At 35.9% G+C, this 23,017-nt stretch overlaps 1 protein-coding gene across 1 annotated transcript; it reads left to right on the top strand.

The window, feature by feature from the left end:
- The first annotated feature begins 95 nt into the window (after window positions 1-95).
- On the top strand, window positions 96-6,986 carry LOC111400343 (receptor like protein 42-like). Its single transcript, XM_023027756.1, has 9 exons — window positions 96-1,129; window positions 1,312-1,328; window positions 2,555-2,759; window positions 3,145-3,173; window positions 3,336-3,370; window positions 3,464-3,521; window positions 4,205-4,323; window positions 4,636-4,728; window positions 6,885-6,986. Exons 1-9 carry the CDS (start codon window positions 96-98, stop codon window positions 6,984-6,986), a joined length of 1,692 nt encoding a protein of 563 aa, XP_022883524.1.
- Window positions 6,987-23,017: the final 16,031 nt, after the last annotated feature.

Below are 23,017 nucleotides of genomic sequence, written 5' to 3'. Positions count from 1 at the left end.
TATATTTTCTTCTAGCTTCAATTTGACAGGATTACAAGTTTTACGCCTAGATGACAACCAACCATATCTCAGGTGAAGTCAGTTGGATATCTAATATGACAAGCTTGATGACTGTCCTCATGTACAATAACTTCCTGAGAGGCCTGTTACCGTGTCAACTAGGGGTATTCGGGCTTTTAGACATCTCACATAACTCTCTTTCGGGACCTTTACCATCTTGCTCGAACATGCTGGGTCATATAGTTTTACAGGGAAATAAGTTGATCGGACCAGTACCAGATGCTTTTATAAATTCATCAGATCTACTAACATTGGATATGAGGGATAATCTTTTGTTCAGTACAATCCCCAACTCATTCCATGCGTTCTTCAACTTAAGGGTTCTTCTGTTGGGGTCGAATCAGTTGAATGGCTCCATTCCCAACCATATATGTAATTTGAACAAAGTTTCCCTGATGGATTTGTCCCACAACAAATTCTTAGGGATTATTCCTCACTGCATCATTAACATCTCTTTCGGGAAATTTGGTATAGAAAATCAACCTTACATTTGGGCTACCTCCATTAGATGGGAAAAGCTTCCAATCTATACATATGGGAATTTCTTAGTGACAACTAGCAACCAAATGAATCAAGATGATGGATATGATGTATTAGTTGAAGTTGAATTCGTTACAAAAGGAAGGCTCGGCTCTTACAAGGGAGACATCCTCAACTACATGTCGGGATTGGATTTGTCATGCAACAATCTAACTGGAGAAATCCCATATGAAATTGGAGATTTGGGTTCACTTCATGCGGCAAACTTGTCTCATAACCATCTTAAGGGTTCCATTCCTAAAATTTTCTCTCGTCTTTCGCAAATAGAGAGTTTAGACCTTTCCTACAATGGATTGAGTGGAGAGATTCCACCGGAATTGCTGAATCTCTACTTTCAGGAAGTGTTCAGTGTGGCTTATAACAACTTGTCAGGTAAAACTCCAGAAATGAAAGCACAATTTGGGACTTTTGACGGGAGCAGTTATGAGGGAAATCTGTATCTTTGTGGACTTCCACTGGAAAATAAATGCACTTCCACTGAGGAGATGCCAAAATCATCATCCAGTTCAGAGAGAGAGGACAGTAAATGGTACAAAATAGATATAGCATATTTTTATCCCACTTTTATTGTTTGCTACATCATGTTCTTTCTAGCAGCAATTGCTATTTTTTATATAAATCTCTCTTGGCAAAGGTGCTCAATTTGTGGAGTTGTGATACCATAAGTGCTATATGATTCTGTACCTCTTTTATGTAAGTTTGGAATACAAGTGAAAGGTCTATAGCTGGTAATATATAGTTACAAGTCTCAAAATAAACATCTGCTTATATGCCTCTTTGTTTCATTTTCCCCCCTATCAATTCCTCCCCTTTTGACATTCACCATTTATATGATGTGTAGACAATCTTTTTGGTTCCTTGCCACTCAAGATACAAGATTAACTCTAGTAATATCAGGAAATTTTCACAGTTGAGATGATTCTCAGTTCTTGAATAACTTGTTGAGGGCGGATGGGTTAGTGATCTATGCATTGTTCTGCTAAACTTTTGAAGATTCTTATCTCCTATTCTAGAATTTGTAGGTTTTGTGAACTTAAAAACCTTTTGCACCGTTGCTACATGTTTCCCCATGGTCCATGCCAATTAAGCCACTTGTAAAATCTTTGTTGACAATAATTGTTGACAATCTTTTAAGAGTTAGACCTCAGTTTAAAAGCCTTTGACGGAAATCTCCTTCATTATCTCACAAACTTGAGCTTGTTAAAAGAGTTTAGAATCTTTATATGAATCGATTCAGATGAGCTGTTTCCTTGATAATATCCAACCTCAAATTCCTAGAATTTATTAGCCTAAAATCTAATAAATCAAGAAAATTACATTTAGAGTGTGCTTGATTGAAAATTTTTCCATGGAAAATGACCTTTTTCACCCGAATTTTGATTTTTAGAGCGTTTGATTACCATTTTTTCCCATGGAAAATATTTTACAAACTTTGAAAATTTGCATTTGAGAAAAAAAAAATCTTTGTGGGACGTAGGTTTTTGTTTTTCCTCAAAACAAGAAAAACATTTCCCACGCCAATCAAGCAGACCCTTAACTTATGTGCCATTCATTCTAAGGAGGAGATAATTGAACTAATGAATACGGGAAAATTGGATGTTGAAATAGAAAATTTAAAATGGACCCCAAATTTGAGTTGAAATATTCGTTACTGTTAATTCATTGATCTGTCCAATCACCACCTACGAGGATGTTTTCCTAATTGATTGCTTTCGAAAAAAGCAGAATTAGAAGTTTTGAACATAAGAAACACTCTTTTGTTATTAAACAAACTTAGAATTTACGCTGAATGATTTATTACATTATCAATCATATATATAGGACTACAATCCCATATATAGAAGGAAAATAAAAAGGAAAGATTATAAAATTGTTTTACTAAAAGAGAAAACCCCATAGAATAGGATGTGTTAAAATGAAGATTTTAAATCCTGTTCTACGATTTCTATTACAGCTCTCCCGTATAAGTTGGTGCATCGATATATGCCCAACTGGATCATTATGTATGGAATGACCCACTACTTGAAAATTGTTACTTTACTCAGATTGAAGCTCCATGTTGTAAAAGCCACCCGCTCGCTACCAATTCCACTCATCATCTCGGTTAGATTCCCACTTGAGGAGTTACTTGAGATAAATGAGAAGAAGAGCATGGAGAGGTAACAATGGTAGCAACCTAAGCAAATTTCTTCCTCTTTTCAGCTTGCTTGTTTTTCAACTACTTCGGGTAATCTTTATAGCAAAAGCTAAAGTATTAGAGACAAATCCTATAACCAAAGTAACTTGCCTCTGTAATTCAGGATGAGCTAGTGTTTGTGTCTCTTCCAAACATGAGAGAGGATTAGATGTTAACTTAGTGCCTCAGACTGGGGATCATTAGTAACCGTTGTAAAGTTGTTTGTGATTGCTAGTGATGTAATGTGGCCATTAATTCCTTTGCAAAATTGATTGTACAGAAAACTAGCTCGTTCTTCAAGGAATGATTTGTTGGTACAGGAAATGAGAACTACCAGTGACTTAAAGTTTTCAATTTTCTCAAACCAGATATTTACTATCTGTAGGAAGTACTGAAAGTAAGAAAGTGCAATGATTAAGGATTTTATTTTTTCAGTTTATGCTTCTTCATATTCTTTTGGTAGAACTAATTTGTTAAACATTTCTTCTTCCCCGTTTCAATTGTTTCCTTTCTTCTTAGTATCTCAATTGATTCTTCTTGCTATCGCATTTGATTCTAGGGCTGGATAGTGGAGGTGACAGCTATGCCACTATGGTAAGATGTTGTGATGGAAGGTGAATGGATGGGGAACAACGGCTGTTGCTGGGCTTTGGGGATGGGTGCAGTGTTGTTCTAGGATAAGGACAGGAGGTGATGGTACTTGGCGTTGGTGGGATTAGGGGGTTGGTATTGAGGTGGCTGGGATGTTTTTTATCTTCTCTTTTTTTTATTCCAATTTTTAAGTGTATATATTTATTTATTAGTATTACTATTATTTTTTTTGGTGAGAGATAAAGGTGGTTAACAGAAAATACCCCTCCAATATAAGGTCATGTGCAACTCATGATTTGCAATAGAAAAGTTGATGGGGATCTACCTATGCACTGAAATTGAAATTTTTGGGTTGTATATGTCGAGAAAAAAATGAATGGCAACTTAAGTGCTTTACTTTTTAAAGTTTGGGGATCCTGACCATTATTCACCCTTTTTAATATATCATTGAGTTGTACAATCCTACGACTTTCTATAACTCCTGCTATTTATATTGGTTCCCAATTCTGACATAAGTGGCTGAAAAAAGGAATTCGGTCTTAAAACCAGTAGACTGGTGATGAGGTTCTTTCTCATACTTTTGTGTTCTATAGGTGTCTGTGCAGATATCGTAGTTTTAAAGAATGAGCATTGGTCATCCTTAGTACCTCTACCCTTTGAGGTTGTCATATATGCTGGATAGAAGGCCAGAGAGGAATCCTGGGATGTTGACAACTTTTTCCTTGAAACATTTTTCTTGTTCCATAATCTGCAAAAAATTATATTTTATGGTTTTACTTATTTAACAAAGGTGTAGTTAGCTAAGAAAGCCTTTTATTTTTTCTGATGTTGAACTAGGTGGAGATGATTCAGATCGGAGCAAACTTGTACAAGATTTAAACAATTTAACTAGGGAAGGAAATATCGAAAGTATGTTTTCGATTGAAATGGATTTGAGGGAATTAGCGTCCTTGAAGGTTCTTTTCATTGTTTTCATTTTCATCACTATAGTATGAATTTTCCTCATTACTTGCTAATATTGGTCTAAGGTTGAGGACGCCATTGTGCTCGCATTGGCTTAAAACCAACGATCAAATTTGGTCCAGCAATCTTTATTCGGTATTGAACACTATGAGTAGACTGGTTGCATATACTTCTTCTAATTACCCTCCCCCACTCCACAATAGCGCCCAAGTGATTTTCCTTGAAGAATATGATGGGAGAATTCACTAAATGTATTGTCTACTTTAGAACACTGTTGTCCAGTGATAAGTACCTGTCTATTGTAGCAGTATTCTAAGTCTGTGGCTGAAGCTACTGCTTCACCACTGAATCAATTACGGCTGCAACTCCCCTCATTTAGTTTTTCATTAAAAAGAAAGGTTACAACAAGTGGAATGTTTCTTTTTCACTACATCCCTCTTCAAATCTGAATTTTCTCTAAAAAATATATATTTCATGTCAATTAAAGTTAAGAGCATTGACAAGGATGAGAAGAAGAAAGACTCTCTACTCATTTTGTTCTTTGATAACCAAGAAAATTCAAGGTAGGTAGAGGTGCAAGTGTTTATTTCGTTTTCAAATTTGATTTTTCGATAAATGTTTGAATGAAATGGTACCTCCGAGTACAATGCTTCGGCAGTACAACAGCTTGAATGATTATTTTCCATCTCCATTTGTTATGATAATGCTATAGTAATTGGATTTTGTCGAAAATCCATCTACATGTGATGGTATAAATTTATAGTTCGAAATTTTTAATTTGACAACGAAATGTACCGATGATATCTATTGAGTTTAAAACTCATGGGTTAATTCCCTTTCTACATGTTAAATGGATTTTCCTTGGGGCGTGGATGATGGTAAAGGATGATGCGACATGCTATGGAGAACGCGGTGATTTAATATCTTGAAATGTTTACGTTTTTTTTTTAATTAGATTACTAGGGATGTCGTGTGTGGATCTATTCTATGAACATTCTTTATGAATAAATTATGTTTGAAAGTGGATATGTTTCATAGGAATAAATTTACAAATCGTCGTTTACAAAAAAAAGGGGGTTAGCGATTTAAAGTTTGCTGTCTCTATTTAAAAAAAATGTCAAATTCTGTCTCTTTTTAAAAATTCATAATTCCTTCGTTACTTGGAATTTTTATACAAAATAAGTGTCGATGGATAGCCTCATAAGTTAGCTATTGAATAAACTTGGAATCATATCAATCCGATGTCGGTAAAACTTTATATGTTGGTTGCATAAAGTAAACTGCACTGGTAGAGTTGCCATTTTTCCAGCTTCTACCTTGACTTTAAAAATTCATTACTTGACCGTTACTTGGAATTTCTAGATGCAATCAATTGGATTTGATAGTTTCATGGATTTGCTACTAAATAAATTTGAAATCATGTGGTTTTGATGTTTGTGGAATTTTATATGTCATTTTAAGTGAACTGCGCTGGTTTACATTTCTACCGGGTCGCTGCTGAATTTTGAAAAATATTTTATTATCTCATATGATGTCGATGGAAGCTAATTTTTGACTATGTCATTTTATAAGGAGTTTCGTGCTTTACATTAAAATTTGATGAAGTTTTGAGGTCGATAGGCAAATAAATTTATTTTGACAATTACCGTTTGAGACAAACTAAAACAGTAACATTACTTTTTAAGTTTTTGTCAAAAATTTCACGTCAATAGTTGTTACATGCACGAAACCCATTCTAAAAATATTTTTGAAATTGTTTGCTTTTAGTATTGAATTCCTGTTTAAAAAAAATTTACGACTAAAGTACGATTAATCTCGTGACGTTTCGATCCATGTGGGTCAGTACATTACAGCGTGATATCAGAGCATAAGTTTAGTCAATTATGCAGAAATGTCATTTTTTTACATAATATTATTTTAAGTACAAATAGGAAATTTGAAGATGAGAAAAATGAAATATTTAAGGCACTTCATGGCACCTCGCATCCAACAGTCGACCTCTTCAGATGACCCAGTATGTTTAGCTAAGCAAAATTAAAATTTTTTTTATGCAAAATGTTATGATTCTATAGTTATATTTTCCATGTTTCAATACATTTTATATTTTTCTTTATGTATACCTTATATGTAAAGATAAATGTAGTTTGAAAAAAAAAAAAAAGTTATTCAAAAAAAAGTTATATGTAAAGATAAATGGCAAAGGAAAGTCAAAAATTCATGGGAAAAGAACCATATTAATCAATAGAAGATAGATATCCGACCTTACCTAGATTTTGAGGCTGACAAATTTGTAGATCTTGACAATCACATACGAAACATGTACCAACATTGGCTAAACACAAAGAATGAGGATTAGTGACCAGTAATAGGTCATTTACTAGAAACTCTTGCACCTTGTAAGAAACAAATTGCAAAGCTTATACAAGAAAATATACTATCCCAAAATTTTGGAAAGTGAACCTAAGGAACTTGACTTTGAGGTTTTTGCAATGCATGTATCCATAATTGGGAGACTATGATTTGTGATGTTATCTCTCACATGGGACCCGAATAGGTTGTGATATTAGATTATGAAGTCGTACTTTCAATTGTGACCAATCCTAGCGAAGAAGAAGAGGAAAACCCAGAGGAGGACCTAGAAGAAGACTATGAGTGAAATGAGTAGAGATTACTCGTTTATTAAAAAAATTAATTATTAAATTTTTCGAAGGCATAAACCCCTACCTTCAATGGAGCATCTAGTCTACTAGTAGTTGAAGAATAGCTTCATAAGTTAGAATGAAGTTTTCGACTCATAGCAACATTGATGCCCAAACGGTCCAGTGTGTGGAATTTATGTTTTATCCCTAATGCAAGTCACTGGTGGGATTCGATGTTTCGAACTAAGACCCTAGAGCAACAATTGATGTTAACGTGGAGAACAATTCAAATAGGAAGTAATGGACAAGTACTTCCCTCAGTCTATAATAGATTCCAAGTAGAGTAAATTCCATCAATTCAAGCAGGGTAATATGTCTCGAACTGATTATGAACGAAAGTTTGACCAACTCTCAAGGTATACTACATACCTAGTTGACACAGAAATTAAGAAGACTCTAAGGTTCGAGCAAGGGTTAAACCCATACCTAAACAAGATTCTTATATCACATCATTTCACATCTAGTATTACTTGTAATAGGTCGGAGAGTACACTAGAAGCATCCCTTCAAGCTAAACATTGAACACGGATCAATTTGAGAAAGGAAACATCTCAAGGATTTCTAGTTAATATCTCTGGAGAAAAATTGGCAACGATAAAGATTGAGGATGTACCAGTAGTACAAGAATTTATAGATGTGTTTCCAGAAGATCTACCTGGTATTCCACCAGATAGACCAGTGGAATTCACAATAGATTTGGTTCCTAGAGCGGCACAAGTATCTAAAGCTATCAAAATGGCCCCAAAAGAACTTTAGGAGTTGAAAATCCAGTTATTGGAATTGTTAGACATTGACTTTATTCAACCAAGTGTATCACCATGGGGCGCACCGGTATTGTTTGTAAAGAAAAAAGATGGAAGTATGCGGATGTATATCGACTATCGGGAGTTGAACTGTTTGACCATCAAGAATAGGTATCCTCTCCCGATAATGGAGGAATTGTTTTATCAATTGAAAAGGGCTAAGGTATTTTCCAAGATCGATTTACGATCTGGATATCATCAATTGAAGGTTAAGGAAAGTGATATACCTAAGACAGCTTTCAGAACTCGTTTTGGACATTACGAGTTCACAGTTATGCCATTTGGATTGACAAATGCTCCGCAGTGTTTATGGATTTGATGAATAGATACTTCATCAATATTTGGATAAATTTGTTATAGTCTTCTTTGTTTTAAACATTTGATTTGCATTTTACTTCGTTAAAACATTGTTTTACATATTGAGTTCATTCCAATAATAAATTTTGCATAATTAGGGTTCTCTTCCTAAATTAGGGTTTTGTTTAGGTAAAAATTTAACTTGAGATAATTCAGTTTCACTTAAGGCTATGATAGATAAGATTAAACTAAATTGATCCACTTTATTACTTGTTAATGAACCATACACTTGCGGTAATTTAAATCAAAAGAAAATATTTTGTGAATAAGTTTTTGAAGCCATTGCCATGGATTGAGTTTAGTTTAATTTTATTTTTCTAGGCACTAATTTGAACTTTATATTTATATTTTTATTTATTTTTCGTTTAGGTCAGTTTGTTTTATTTTTGTTATAGTTCTTTAAATTGTTTAAATCTGTGTACTAGCACTATTTTTCACAGAGTTGCATGTCAACATCGACAGGAGGAGTCCAGGAGACCCAAAAATTGAGTGAACTTTTCATTTTTTGCAACGAAAGAGCACAGGAGCACATCAACAACGACAAGAACAAATGGCTAATGTGCAAAACAATCCTATCTTTCAAGCCAATGAAGGAGAGGCGGTGGACGAAGGAAATGAGGTTTTGGGAGATTTCTTGACTCCTCAAGTAATTCAAAGCCAGTCCATCATAGTTTCTCTATCCTTTGGGCAGCCTAATTTCCAGTTGAAGACCAATGTGATATAGCTGTTCCAGAATGGACAACAATTTTATGGAAGAGCCGAAGAAAATCCACATACACACATATCTCGATTCTTGGACATGTGCCAACACTTCAAGTATTAAGGAATTTAGGATGATGCTATTAGGGCTATTTCCACATACACTATAGGATAGAGCACTTGAATGGTTGGATTCATTTCCTGTAGCAAACACTACTACTTGGAACGAGCTAGCTCATAAATTTTACACAAAGTTCTTCTCGCTAGCCAAGATAGCAAAATTGAGACATGATATATCAATATTCAGTTAAGGAAATTTTGAATCATTCGATGAAGACTGGAATATATTCAAAAACATGCTCCAAAAGTGCCATTAGCATGGGTTTGACAAAAAGACCCAAATCAGATTCTTCTATATAGGGTTACTTCCGTACCACAAAAGCATGGTAGACTCAGCATCAGATGGCTCAATATCCACACGAACAATAGATGGGGCACTATAATTATTTGAAAGAATGGCCACCACTTCAGCCATGTGGTCTTCTGAGAGGGTAACCCCAAGGAAGACTCCGGGTGTCTACGAGATAGATACTTATTCAACCATATCTGCAAAGATCGACTTTCTATATCACAAGATGAAAAGCATATCACAGGAAGCACAAGCTAAGAAGAGAAATTGTAAAGAATGTGGAGCTAAGCATAAAACAACAGGTCCCAATCTTAGTGCAAGGAATTGAGCAGGCAGACTATGCACAATGGGGACAACACCAACAGAACAATTCGTATGGAGAACACACAATCCCATAAGGAAGAAGCATCCCAACTTCTCTTGGAGCAACCATAATCAGAATAGGCCACAGGGATAGTTTTAACAGTAAGAGAAGAGGCCTCAATTGGAAGAGATATTAGGAAAATTCATGGAAAAAGCTAAAGCCACTCTTCAAAATCAAAATGCCGCCATCAAAAATTTGGAGACTCAGATGGGGCAGCTAGCCATTGCATTAACTGGGCCAGGTAATTTTCCAAGTAACACAGAAATTAACCCCAAGGAGCACGCTAAGGCCATTACAACTCGAAGTAGGGTACAACTACCTGAAATACATGTAAAAAGGTCAGATGTGAATGGAGAGATAGCACCTCCTACAGAGGAAGAAACTAAGGAGCAAGACAAATAACCAAAGGAATCAACTCCAAAGGAAGGTTCAGAGAAATCACGGGATAAGGCCAAAGTTACAATCAACCCATATGAACCTCCAATTCCATTTCCACAGCGGTTGAAGAAGAATAAAATGAAGCAGCAGTACAAGAAATTTCTAGAAGTCTTCAAAAAGCTCCATATCAATATCCCGCTCACCGATGCACTATTCCAGATGCCCAGTTATGCAAAGTTTCTGAAGGATAATCTTCAAATAAACGCAAGCTGGAGGACCACGAGATAGTAATGCTAACAGAGGAATGGAGTGCTAGAATTCAGAAAAAGCTCCTACCGAAATTAAAAGATCCAGGGTGTTTTACTGTTCCTTGCACTATTGGTGAAGTTTATTTTGATAAAGCCTTATGTGATCTTGGTGCAAGTATAAATTTAATGCCTTTATCTGTTTTCAGGAAACTCGACTTAGGAAAGGCTAAGGCGACTACTATGACACTACAGCCAGCTGACAAATCATTGACACATCCCAGAGGATTAATAAAAAATGTACTTTTGAAGGTTGAAAAATTCATATTCCCTATGGATTTCCTCATCTTGGACATGGAAGAAGACAGTGACATTCCGTTAATACTTGGCAGACCGTTCTTGGCAACAGTGAGAGCTCTAATTGATGATCAGAGAGGGCAGTTGATCTTAAGCCCCCGTTTAACCCCTATTACTTGAAAATGAAAATGGGAAAAATAGTATTTTTTAGAAAAATGAGTGGTTGAAAAAGAAGAAAAAGTTTTCGATTTACATGTAATATTATTTTATGGAAGATTGTGTGGTTGAAAATAGGAGAGAGAAAAATGGAATGTAATGTAATTAAATTTAATGGGGATCAAACAAGGGCTAAGATGAGAAGAGGAGCAGGTATCATTCAATACTTTTAAAGCCATGAAACTTCCTGCAAAATTAGATAATTGCTTCCAAGTTGATGTCACTGACAAGATGGTCCAAGAAACATTTTTACTTAACAGCACATCCGATGGTTATGAGGCATGTATTGCACATTCCCAATCAGCCCAGTCAGATTCTCTTGAGATTGAGACATGTGCAAGGTTTTGGAGACCAATCCACCATACACACGAAAAAGACACTTCAAGGAACTTGGAACAGGAATCACAAAGTCACTGCCTTTCATTCAGCAGTCGCCGGTATTGAAACTCAACCAACTACCACCACATCTCAGATATGCCTATTTGGGAGAGTCATGTACACTCCCGATGATTATTTCAAACATAGTCAATGAGGTGGGGGAAGAAAAACTGCTTATGGTACTATGAGAAAATAAACGACAAATGAGTAGACGATAGCTGACATTAAAGGGATCAGCCCTTCACTGTGTATGCACAAGATTCTCATGGAGAAGAATTGTAAGCAAAGTATAGAGGGTCAGAGAAGACTGAATCCAAATATGAAAGAAGTGGTCAAGGCAGAGGTATTGAAATTATTGGATGCAAGCATTATCTATCCAATTTCAGATAGTGCATGGATCAGCCCAGCTCAAGTTGTGCCAAAGAATGGGGGAATCACAGTGGTGTAAAATAAGAAGAATGAGCTAATTCTGACCAGAACAGTGACAGGATGGAGAGTTTACATCGATTATAGCAAACTTAAAGCAACTACATGAAAGGATCATTCCCCACTCCCATTCATTGATCAAATGCTGGAGAGGTTGGCAGGGCATTTGCATTACTATTTTCTTGATGGATACTCGGGCTACAATCAAATACCAATTGTGCCAGATGATCAGGAGAAGACCACATTCACTTGTCCCTACGACACTTTTGCCTATCGTAGGATGCCCTTTGGTCTTTCCAATGCCCTGACCACATTTTAGAGATGCATGATGGAAATATTCTCTAATATGATTGAAAGATTTATAGAGATGTTCAAGGATGATTTCCCAGTTTCTGGGTCTTCATTTGATCAATGCTTGGAGCACCTAAATTTGGTCTTACAAAGACGCAAGGAGACTAATCTGGTTTTGAATTGGGAGAACTGCCACTTTATGGTGTAAGAAGGGATTGTACTTGGGCATTGGGTCTCAGCAAAAGGAATTGAGGAAGACAAAGCAAAAATTCAGATCATTGAGAAGCTACTGTCGCCAATATCAGTTAAAGGGACTCGCAGTTTCTTAGGGCATGCCGGGTTCTAAGGAGATTTATCAAGGATTTTTCAAAAAATCACTAAGTCGCTATGCAATCTGTTGATGAAAGATATACTGTTTGAATTTAATGAGGAATGCCTAACAGCTTTCAACACTTTGAAGGAGAAACTCACGTCAGCATCGATAATTGTAGCACCAGATTGGGAACTACCTTTTGAACTAATGTGTGACACCAGTGATCATGCCATGGGTGTAGTATTGGGACATCGAAGAAATTTTTTTTTCATGTGATCTACTATGTAAACAGAACCCTAAATGATGCCCACATCAACTACGCTACCATTGAAAAGGAGCTCCTAGCCATGATATCTGGTGGGGTCTAAGGTCATCGTCTACACAGATCATGCTGCACCAAAATATCTCTTGATAAAAAAAAATGTTGACCCGCGATTGATCCGTTTGGTATTGTTGCTGCAAGAATTTGATGTTGGGTATTTTTGGCAAGATCCGATTCTCTATAGGCGATGGGCAGATCAGATTATAAGGAGGTGTATACCTGAAGAAGAAATACCTGAGATTCTTGAGCATTGCCATTCATCTGCTTATGCGGGACACTTTGGAGCTTCAAAGACTGCTGTAAAGATTTTACAGTTAGGGTTTTACTTGCCTACATTGTTTAGGGACACCTTCGAGTTTGTAAAGAGATGTGATAGATGTCAACGCACTGGGAATATCTCTAGAAGGAATGAAATGCCATTAAACAACATCTTGGAAGTAGAGATATTTGACGTCTGGGGGATCGACTTTATGGTACCTTTTTCCCCATCATTTTCAAATTAGTATATCCTGGTGGCCATTGACTCTGTGTCTAAATTGGTGGAAATAGTTGCATTACCAACCAACGACGTGAAGACAGTGATTGGGTTTTTTAAAAAAAAAAATACATCTTCACCAAATATAGCATACCACGAGCGATGATCAGTGATGGAGGCAAACACTTTTGCAATCGACAGTTTGAATAGTTGTTGACCAAATATGGCGTTAAACATCGTGTAGCTACCCATATCATCCACAGATTAGCAGGCAAGTTCAAGTTTCCAATCGATGATTGAAGAGAATACGTGAGGTGATAGTGAATTCATTTCTAAAGGACTGGTCTAAAAAGCTGGATGATGCATTGTGGGCTTATAGGACAGCATTTAAGACAACGATAGGTATGTCTTCATACTGCCTAGTTTTTGGAAAAGCGTGCCACCTACCACTAGAGATAGAACACCGGTCATACTGGACTGTGAAACAGTTGAACATAGTTTGAAGGCCACCGGTGAAAAGCATTTACTGTAGCTTAATGAGTTAGATGAATTCATGATAGAAGCATATGAAAACTCAAAGCTCTACAAAGAACGAACCAAGAAGTGACATGACTTGCATATTCAGAGGTGAGAGTTCGAAGTGGAGTAGAAAGTGCTATTGTACAACTCTAGACTCAAGCTCTTTCCGGGAAGATTAAGGTCAAGGTGGTTGGGTCCCTATACTGTAACAAAGGTTTTGCCATACGGAGCTATAGAAGTCAGCCATGAAATTGAGGATACCTTCATAGTTAATGGGAAAAAGGCTGAAACACTATTGGGGCGGTGACTTCTCCAAGCAAAAGTCTTCTGTTTAACTTGGGACACCAGAATGAAGCAGCTATGGAAAAGTCGAGCTATCGACTATAAACTAGTGTTGGATGGGATGGCAACCCACTGTATCCATTTGATTTACATTGCTTTTTTGCACTAGCTTAGGAAAATTTCAATTTCACGTTTGCATTATCTTTATTGTTTAGCTCATCGATCAGCCATGCATGTCAAAAGAGTCTAAGCACTATTCATACTAGTCCTTTTGCATTGATCACGAGTTAAGAATGATTGAAGTCGTACTGGGTGATTGGGTTGAAATTCATGCATTTCGAGGCAAAAGTTTTTTTTTTAATTTAAAGGGTCAATGCGTGATTGCGAATTCAAAATTGGTTTTTGACACTAAGTCTATGGCCTACACGCCTTTCATGTGGTCTTAAATTGTATTTTTAAAAAAGTTGGGGATATGGAAAGGTCAGGTCGAGTCACCAATCGAAAACCAAACTTGGGGAAAAATTTGAGCTAAGTCGTGTTTTTTTTTTGGGAATCAATTGCATTATTTAATTGTCATATGCATACTAATTTACTAAAACCGTTTGCATTTAAAAAAAAAATTGTTTGTCTATGCGGTCGCATAGACAAAGTGTCCATGCTATGCGACCGCATGGACACTTACCGAAACTACATGGGGGCTTATAAGTTTTACCATGAGGCCGCATGGTACAACCAATTACGGGTTAAAAAATCCGTAACTTGGCTCTTCATTCCCAATCTTCTCCATCCCCTATCACTCACTCCATGAACTCTAGGGCATGAGACCTCCCCAATTTCACGCACACACCCACGAAAATCATCAATCACTTTGTCATACATTCATACATCTATACTTTCATCTCAAAATCCAACTATTCCAAGGTATGAATTTTGTCCCTCTTCTTTCTTTATGCTTCGATTTTTGGGTATTTACGATTTACTACAGTAAATTGTGGTGAAAGGGCATAGGTAGATGTTGGATTATGGAATATATGAGTGTTTGTACATTATGTGATGATTATTCTTTGTAAATCATTCATAGGATGGAGTTGAAGGTAGTGCATACAAGGTGTTTGTTAAAATGTCTAGGTGATGAAAGTCATGAATTTTGCAAAGTCTTGCAATGGCCATGAATTTCAATGGAATTTGGGTGCATGTTTTGATGAAACCCCGTAGAAACTGAATTGAAAACCATACTAACTCGACCACAATTTAAGCACATAATTGACTAATTCAAGGCATCCTACATCGCCCACTTGGCCTCTTCATTTACCTATCCAAACGACCTTCGATCAACTTGAAATTTGAATATGTGCTAGACTACATTTAATACTTCCATATACTAGGAGATCGCTTGAGAAAATTTCGATATTTCTCTGTGATGCCCAGGGTGAAAAGTCCTTAGTTGGTCATCGGTCCTATTGCACAATTTGCATGTTTTGAGCTAGTCGTGTTGGTAAATTCTTATTTTAACATGATAACCCTATTTTAGGACATAGTTCATGCATTTTACATGCCATGAGTACAGGCATTTTGAAGCAAGTTTGGGAGATTTGTGAATTACGTGCTTTGTTTTCTCATTCCATTCCTCGTTTTTCAACATGAAGCCTAATGAGTTTTAGCCCCCGTTTGGCCCCCATTTTTCAAAGTAAAAATGGGTGGAATAGTGTTCTTTCGGAAAACGAGTGGTTGAAAAAGAAGTAAAATTTTTCGATTTACGTATATATTATTTTATGGAAGATTGTGTGGTTGAAAATAGGAGAGAGAAAAATGAAATGTAATGTAATTTAATGTAATGGGGGTCAAACGAGGGCTTATTTTTCACACTTTTGCAGGATGCCACCTAAGAGAACTTCGAAAGGAAAAGAAAAAGTCAGCTCATTTTTAGGAACTTCATAAACTAGAGAGCTCAAGGGGGTTTACAGAGGTTCCTAAACATTAAAACCGTAGCCCGATATGAGAACATCATACGCCATTGGACAATGCACCTTGAAAGACCCGTTCGACTTGGTGATTTCTTAGGTTATGAATTGGTTAACTTGGTTCAAATTTGTGGTTGGCACAAAGTGGTATAGTAAACACACCTAGTCTATAAGAGTCTAGTTCGACAGTTCTTTGCCAATTTCAACAGTGAGATCGACACCCCAGGTTTAGAGCATATACATCAAACATGGGTGTGGGAAAGGTGGATTTTGTTCTCCTCGGATGTCATCCATGACTACTATCAGCTAGACATGGAAAATGTAGTTCCATCCCTACTGAATTCAACTGGAATGAAGTGGCAGAGGTTTTAATTAGCTAGGAAAATGCATGGCCCCTCGTAACTGCTGAGTGGCATCAGATTGAGCTCATACCTTCCATTGTTATTCCATGGCTCTTCATCTACCACAATATCGAGCCCACATCACACAGGACCACATTCCTGAACAAACAACATGTTTCATTTATCATCTGGTTCTGGGGTGTAAAATAGATCTTGCCACTCTTATCTACAATCAAATCATACTTTGGGAACTTGGAGGGATCGGCATACTACTTTGATCTTCCTAAGCCTCATAAGCAGCATATGCAAGGCTATGAGCATTACAATACTATCAGAGGAGGTACCTGAAAAACCCAACCCCCCGATAAAGCGTACCACATTTGAGGCTCAAGAGCGAGCTCAGGTAAGACATTGGGAGGAACAAGAGAAAGAGACGATGAAGACAGCTGCAAGTTGCAAGGGCCAGGGACCTGATATTGTTGAGATGCCCCATGTACAACCACCACCACTGATGGGAGTTGATACACATTTATTGCATCAGATGTTTGCGACTCTCACAGGGACCAGCCACAACATATAGGGTCTCCAGCAGGCTTTGGGAGCTTTGACGATCGACATGCAGATGGCCTGACATGACATTTGTACCACCCAAAACATGGCACAAGCTGCTCACCTGGAATCTTGAGCAGCTAGGAGGGAGATGGATACTATGAACCGGTGGATAAGTGTATTTGTAGGCTAGGTGGATGGTATCTAGCTCCGAGTAAATGAGACTTGGGAGCGTCTAGGCCATATGGAGACAAACATTAGCGAACTCCAAGCTGAAATGGCACAGTAGTCTGTGATGATGAGAGAGATCTTAGCGCCCCTACCTCCACCCCCAAGACATGATGCAGCAGAGCCAAGTTTCCCACCACCACATCCTTAATTATTTCTTTTAAACTTAAGTTAACTTCACATTGAGGACAATGTAATCTAAGTTTGGGGGTGGGTGACATAATCTTGGATATGAACATCTTTTCATCACATTGCCTATATTCATCAATATCTATGTTTCATGACTGTAAATTATGTGCTTGATGGTAGTAAAAAAAAATTGATTTGCATTTTAATTTAGTTTATTGCATTTCCTTTCTTGCACGCTTGTGAGAGATTGATGGCCTTTTCGGCTATGATGTGATTATTGGATTGGTCAAATTTACAAAATGTGGATATGGTGCGGAATAGATTAACCAATACTTATTGATGTAATACTTGACATTCTTTATGCACGCCACTCGTGCCCGACATGTTAGGTTAGTAATCGGGGTTTTAAACATAAAGTACGAAAAGAATGATAACCCTATACTAAATCAAATAGTTTACCACCTTAAGAAAATTTGGAGATGGTTGAGCATTCATAAGGGAGCATTGAGATAAGTGGGGGTTTCGTGCATGAATTTTATTATGTGGATTGCCTAGACCAGTGAGATGAAGATTAGGTGAAATTCTTAAATTAAGGGTTGGTTTTGAAGGCTAATTGTCTAGAAAAATAATAAAGTACATAAATCTAACTTGTGAAAATAGGACACCTTTTCCCATGTCTTTATGGCTCGAGTAAATAAGCCTATAAGGATATTTCAAAATTTGGTACTCAAAAACCAACTGATTTGGGAGTTATCGGCCCAAAGCTCGTTACATGGGTCATATAGAAAGCAAGAGGTGAAGAGGTGAATAAAAAGTCATCTGATCGAGCATTTATAACTCTAGTAAATAAGCCCGTAAAGGTTTAAAATCTGGTGTCTTAAAGCCAATTGGTTTGAGAGTCATCGACCTAAAGCTCGCTATAGGAGTTATACAGAAAGCAAATGAGGAGGTGACGTGAAAAAAAAGTGTCAACAGAAAATAAGTGAGAAAAGACACGATAAAATCATGAGGACCTTGGATATTCGATTGAAGAAACTATAACTTTGAGGCAAGCCTAGTTACTTAGTTTAATCTTAAGTGTTGAAACAATCAAATCTGGGAGAGCGTTCATTTGTTAACATGTGCACTCATGATAGTGAGATCTATCCAAACTAAGAGAGGGTAAGGACTGCAGTTACCTAAACTCCTAACTTTAAAACAAAACCCCGGGATAACTGAGTGAAAAGAATAAGATTGGGGGGTTGTGTACCTCTCGATTGAAGCAAGGACATATTTGACCACTCTAGGTCAGGACTAACCCTATCATGAACTAAATATGTTGGCATGATTTCACACACACACACACACACGTCGGTTATACAATTAACAGGTAAAGGTTGATTTCATTCTTGCACTAATCAATTTTTTTAAGCCAAATACTTAGTACAATCCTGAGACACGATGGGTTATTAATCCATTATCTTGTTCGAGGACAAATAATAGTTCAAGTTTGGAGGGTTTGATAAGTGCATTTTTACACATTTATTTAGTTCACAAATATGACTTAATTATGAGCAAAATGGTTGAATTGTGGATTAATTTTGTTGAATTTGTGAATTGTAGGGTATATTGATTGATGTGGTGAAAAACACGAGAAAAGATTCGAAAAAGGACTAAAATGAAGAAAATTGAAAGTTCAAGGACCAATATGCAATTATTAGAAAGATGGCCCGATGAATGAATCAAGAAATTGAATGAGCTAAGTACAAATTGAGGTTACAATGAGGTGATGGAATAAGATAATCTGTCAAGGCTAACTTTTGCGGACAACACAAACCCTTGCCAATTAAACATTTTAACTTTGGCCTAGAAGAGTGAGGTTAGCTTAGGAAATTTCAATTGGACTGAGCTAGAGGAGTTAAGGAAAGACACTTACGAGAATTCTAGAATCTACAGGTCAAAAATGAAAGCATTCCATGATAAAAACGTTTTGAGAAAAGCTTTTGAACCAAATCAGAAGAGTGTACTTGTATGATTCTAGACTTCACAAGAACCAAGGAAAACTTCACTCTAGGTGGATTGGCCCCCTTTATGGTGAAACGAGCTTTTGAAAATGGGACAGTTGAAATTGAAGACCCTAATGATGGTACAGTATTCAAAGTGAAGGGACAAAACCTCAAGATAGTCTATGGGCAACAGGTACCTGTAGTGGAAGAAATTCCTCTTGCAGACTCGATTTACTATCCTTGACATCAACAAAGTAGCCTTTTATTTTGATTTTTGTACATTAGTTTTAAGATTTTTCTTTAGGTATTTCTTTCATATTTTAGGCTTATTTTCATTTCCTGCTTTACCCTTTCGATTAAGCACTTTGAGGTTAACCATATTTTAGGTTTATGTGATTCACACAGTATTCATGTGATATCCTTCCTTCTTTTTACTTGGCAGACACATTTTTACATTGAAGACAATGTAAGAGTTGGTTGGGGGAGAATTAATTTGGATTCTATTGTACATTGCACAATGAATTGCATAAACATCATGAAATTTTGTTGTGATTGGTTTTTGAGAAAAAAATTGTTTAAGTCTTTGATTTGCTATATGATTATGTTCTTGAATGACAAACTATGCTATAGGAGTTAATTTTGTTTATGAAAAATCTAGATGTCAAGAAACTTGCTCTATTCCTTTTATGTACACAAGTTTTGTGGTATTATGGTAGTTTGACAGATCTAACTAGAAGAATCTCTTGCTGAAGTTTTCATGTGAGAGAATTAGTGAAAATTGAGAGCTGCCATATACTAAAAAAATGGTAATAAGCGTTCATTGATTCCTTGAACTAGAACCTTCTTTTTAGAATTACATTATAATTTGTCGTAAGATGGTTGGTTATAGTTGGGATATGATGGTGGGTCAATTTAAGATATAATTGGGCCGTTGAAGCCATTTTCTACATTATCCATACCTCCTCACATTGAAAAATAGCTTATAAACATAATTTTTAACCTTTATGTTTCTAAGTGTATAGTAGGTTTTAAACGTTCGTTTGAGAAAAATAGTAACGAAGAAAGGACGGAAGTTGATAAGTACTCAAGCGAAGCGATAAAACATAAAAGAGAAGGAACAGAAGAAGAGGTGGAATTTCTAAAAAAAAATTGATGAAAAAAAGAAGCAAAAATTAAAAGAGAGAAAATGAGAAAAAGGAAGAAAGGAAAAAAGAGGATTGATGTTGGGAATTGAAAAGTTGAAGGATGCATTGAGTAAAGGATGTGGTCTATTGAAATGCTTGATGAGATGCATAGCTAGAAAATTAGAAGTTCTTGAATCCATAAGTCCTTCTTTTCATATAGCCCAACTTAGCCCTCATTAAAACCTTTTGCATTGGTTGTTTTAATCCCAAATAGTTTTATGGTAATAAGTTGATGAATTCTCAATTGATAGTGTGCCTATCATAAGATCAATGTTTGCTTGTTGCTTGTCCATTAATACTTAAGCTTCATGTTCTGATGTACTCAGCTCCATAGAGAGAAACCCGTCACTAAACACTCTGATACCAGTGAGTTATGGGGCTGAACCTTTAGATCGAGACATACTTGACATTGCACGTGTTAGGGTTGATGGTAAAATGGCCATGACTTAACACACACACACACACATAGTTTGTAAGTGTTTTTTATATCCTGATGATCATGACATTGTTTAGCTTATCTGTAGTGTTGTTTTGAAAAGAGTGTGAAATGTTTTTGAATCGGGACTTAACAATTTAACTTGTAGCATAAACCAATTGTTGATTACCTTGTTTTGCATTAAATTGCTAGGGACTAGCAATAAGCAAGTTGGGGGTGCGATAATAACGCAAATTGTTAAGTTTTTCATTCAAATATACTTGCATTTGTTCGATAAATTGATGTCTAAATTGAGGTTGCAAAATGGATGAATACAGTGAAAAAAATTAAAAAAAAAAGTGAAAAAGGATAACAGTGGAAGAAATTGAAAGCTCGAGACTAAGTTGTAAATAATCCAAAGATGAGATGGGCGATGGAATGATGATTTGAGAAGACTAGGGGTCAATTGGTTGCAATTAGAAGTAAAAAAAAAAGTGAAATTTGACCATAACATTTTCACAAATCAATTTTCAACTGCATAAGGATATTTCAAATTTTTAGCCGGAGGTTGAGATCCATTTTTGACGTAGTAAATGTTCAAATTGGAAAAGAGCTATTTCTAGTAAAATTGTAGCTCTTTGTGTTGACTTTCCAATGCACTTTGAATCGCCACTATTGGACATCAGGAGAGAAAATTATGGTCAAAATATTGAAAGTTGTGCGGTTGAGAAAAGTGGAAGACCCATGCAATTGTAGCCATTTGTTCCATGCGGTCGCATATGGTGGTTCAATGAGCTCATAGGTTGCAAATCTTTGTTCTATGCGACCACACCAACTTCTACCATGCGGTTGAACAGTTCAATTTTGAGGCACGAAATCCGGTTTCCTAATTTCAATCAAACACTTATGGAAACACTTCTCCATCACAGTATTTGAGCCCCAGGTCATCCCAGAATGCATAATATCTATCTTCATACTTATTTTATCTGGTTTCTGCACAAGAGTTCCATGGAGAACTAAATATCTTAGTGAAGCTACGAAGGAACTCAGTTGGTTTTAGTGATTTCAATATTTTCTGATTCATGTAAACTTATTTTTTTCATTGTCAAACAATTCTAGGGTTTAGATTTCCTTTCATGAATATGTTTTGAGATTTGTTTAACATTTATTACAATTTTAATAGATTTGGTCATACTTTTTCTATCGAACAATTGAAATATTCATTTGAGTTTTCATTTCAATCAATTATTTTATTGGTGTGAATCTTTACTACCTTATACTTGAAATATATGGTCGATCATGAATCTTATTTCAATAAATAAATGTGAAAATGTGTTTTAGGAGATTTAAACTTTAGAATTACTGTAAATTTAATTTTGGTTTCAATGACATATTTTTCGATTAGAGAGTCAGGTAGGACTTCTCTATTTGAGTCATAAGTGTGAATTTTTTATGCTGAATAATCCAAACTAATTGAGGAAATTCTGGTGCTTCACTAATTCAAACCTTGATATTTAAATTAAAAATTCGATAAACTAATCATTTTCACACAATTCACGAGAATCCTATTTTGTTGAATCCTTTGAGCTATTCATCCATCTCCCTGTGGAATCAACACCCCAAAGCTATGCTACGATTACTGCGTTATTATTTGGGCATAATTAGTAAATATTTGAGCATTTTGACACATTTAATGCAAGTACATTTAGCACCTTTTGGTACATATTGAATTGTGCTTTAAATTATGTCTTTAGGTATTTTGAACATGTTCATTCTTCACACATATTTGTTATGATTTGTACATTTTGGCATATTTTTTTTTTTCACATTTTGGTACCTATTAGAACATGGTCAAATTTTGGAACAACTGGATACATATCGTGCATTTTTGTTTATTTTGGAATATTTTAGTACGTTTCGCAGATTTCAGTACATTTTTTTTTTCTCTTTTGCTCATTAAGGTACAATTCGGTAGATTTTGCATTTTTTAGTAAATACTGGAGCTTTTTGGTAATTTCAAACAGGAACATTTTTGTAATTTTTGCATGTTTTCTCATTTTATGCATGTGTATATTTTGGTAATTATTGCTCCTTTTTGTATATTTAAAAGCGTTTTAGTATGTTTCGTGTATTTCATAATATTTTTGTTACTTTGATACATTTCAGAGGGTTTTGTAGAATGCCCGAGTTATATAGGAGCTTTTTGGTATATTTTGCGAATTTTGGTACATTTCTTGCATTTCTGTGCTTTTCATCAAGTTATGGTACAATTTAGTTTGTTTTTGTTCATCTAACACATTATGATATATTTTGATGAGTTTTAATACATATTGAACATTTCTATAGTTCAATACACATTTCACATTTTGGTTCATTTTGACACGTTTTGCTTCATTTTGGTGCTTTTTTGTACTTTTTGGTA

Source organism: Olea europaea, chromosome 10, assembly GCF_002742605.1.
Source record: "Olea europaea var. sylvestris chromosome 10, O_europaea_v1, whole genome shotgun sequence".
Lineage (NCBI taxonomy): Eukaryota > Viridiplantae > Streptophyta > Magnoliopsida > Lamiales > Oleaceae > Olea > Olea europaea.
The sequence above is the reverse complement of the archived record's forward strand: the minus strand, read 5'-3'. Positions and strand labels throughout refer to the sequence as shown.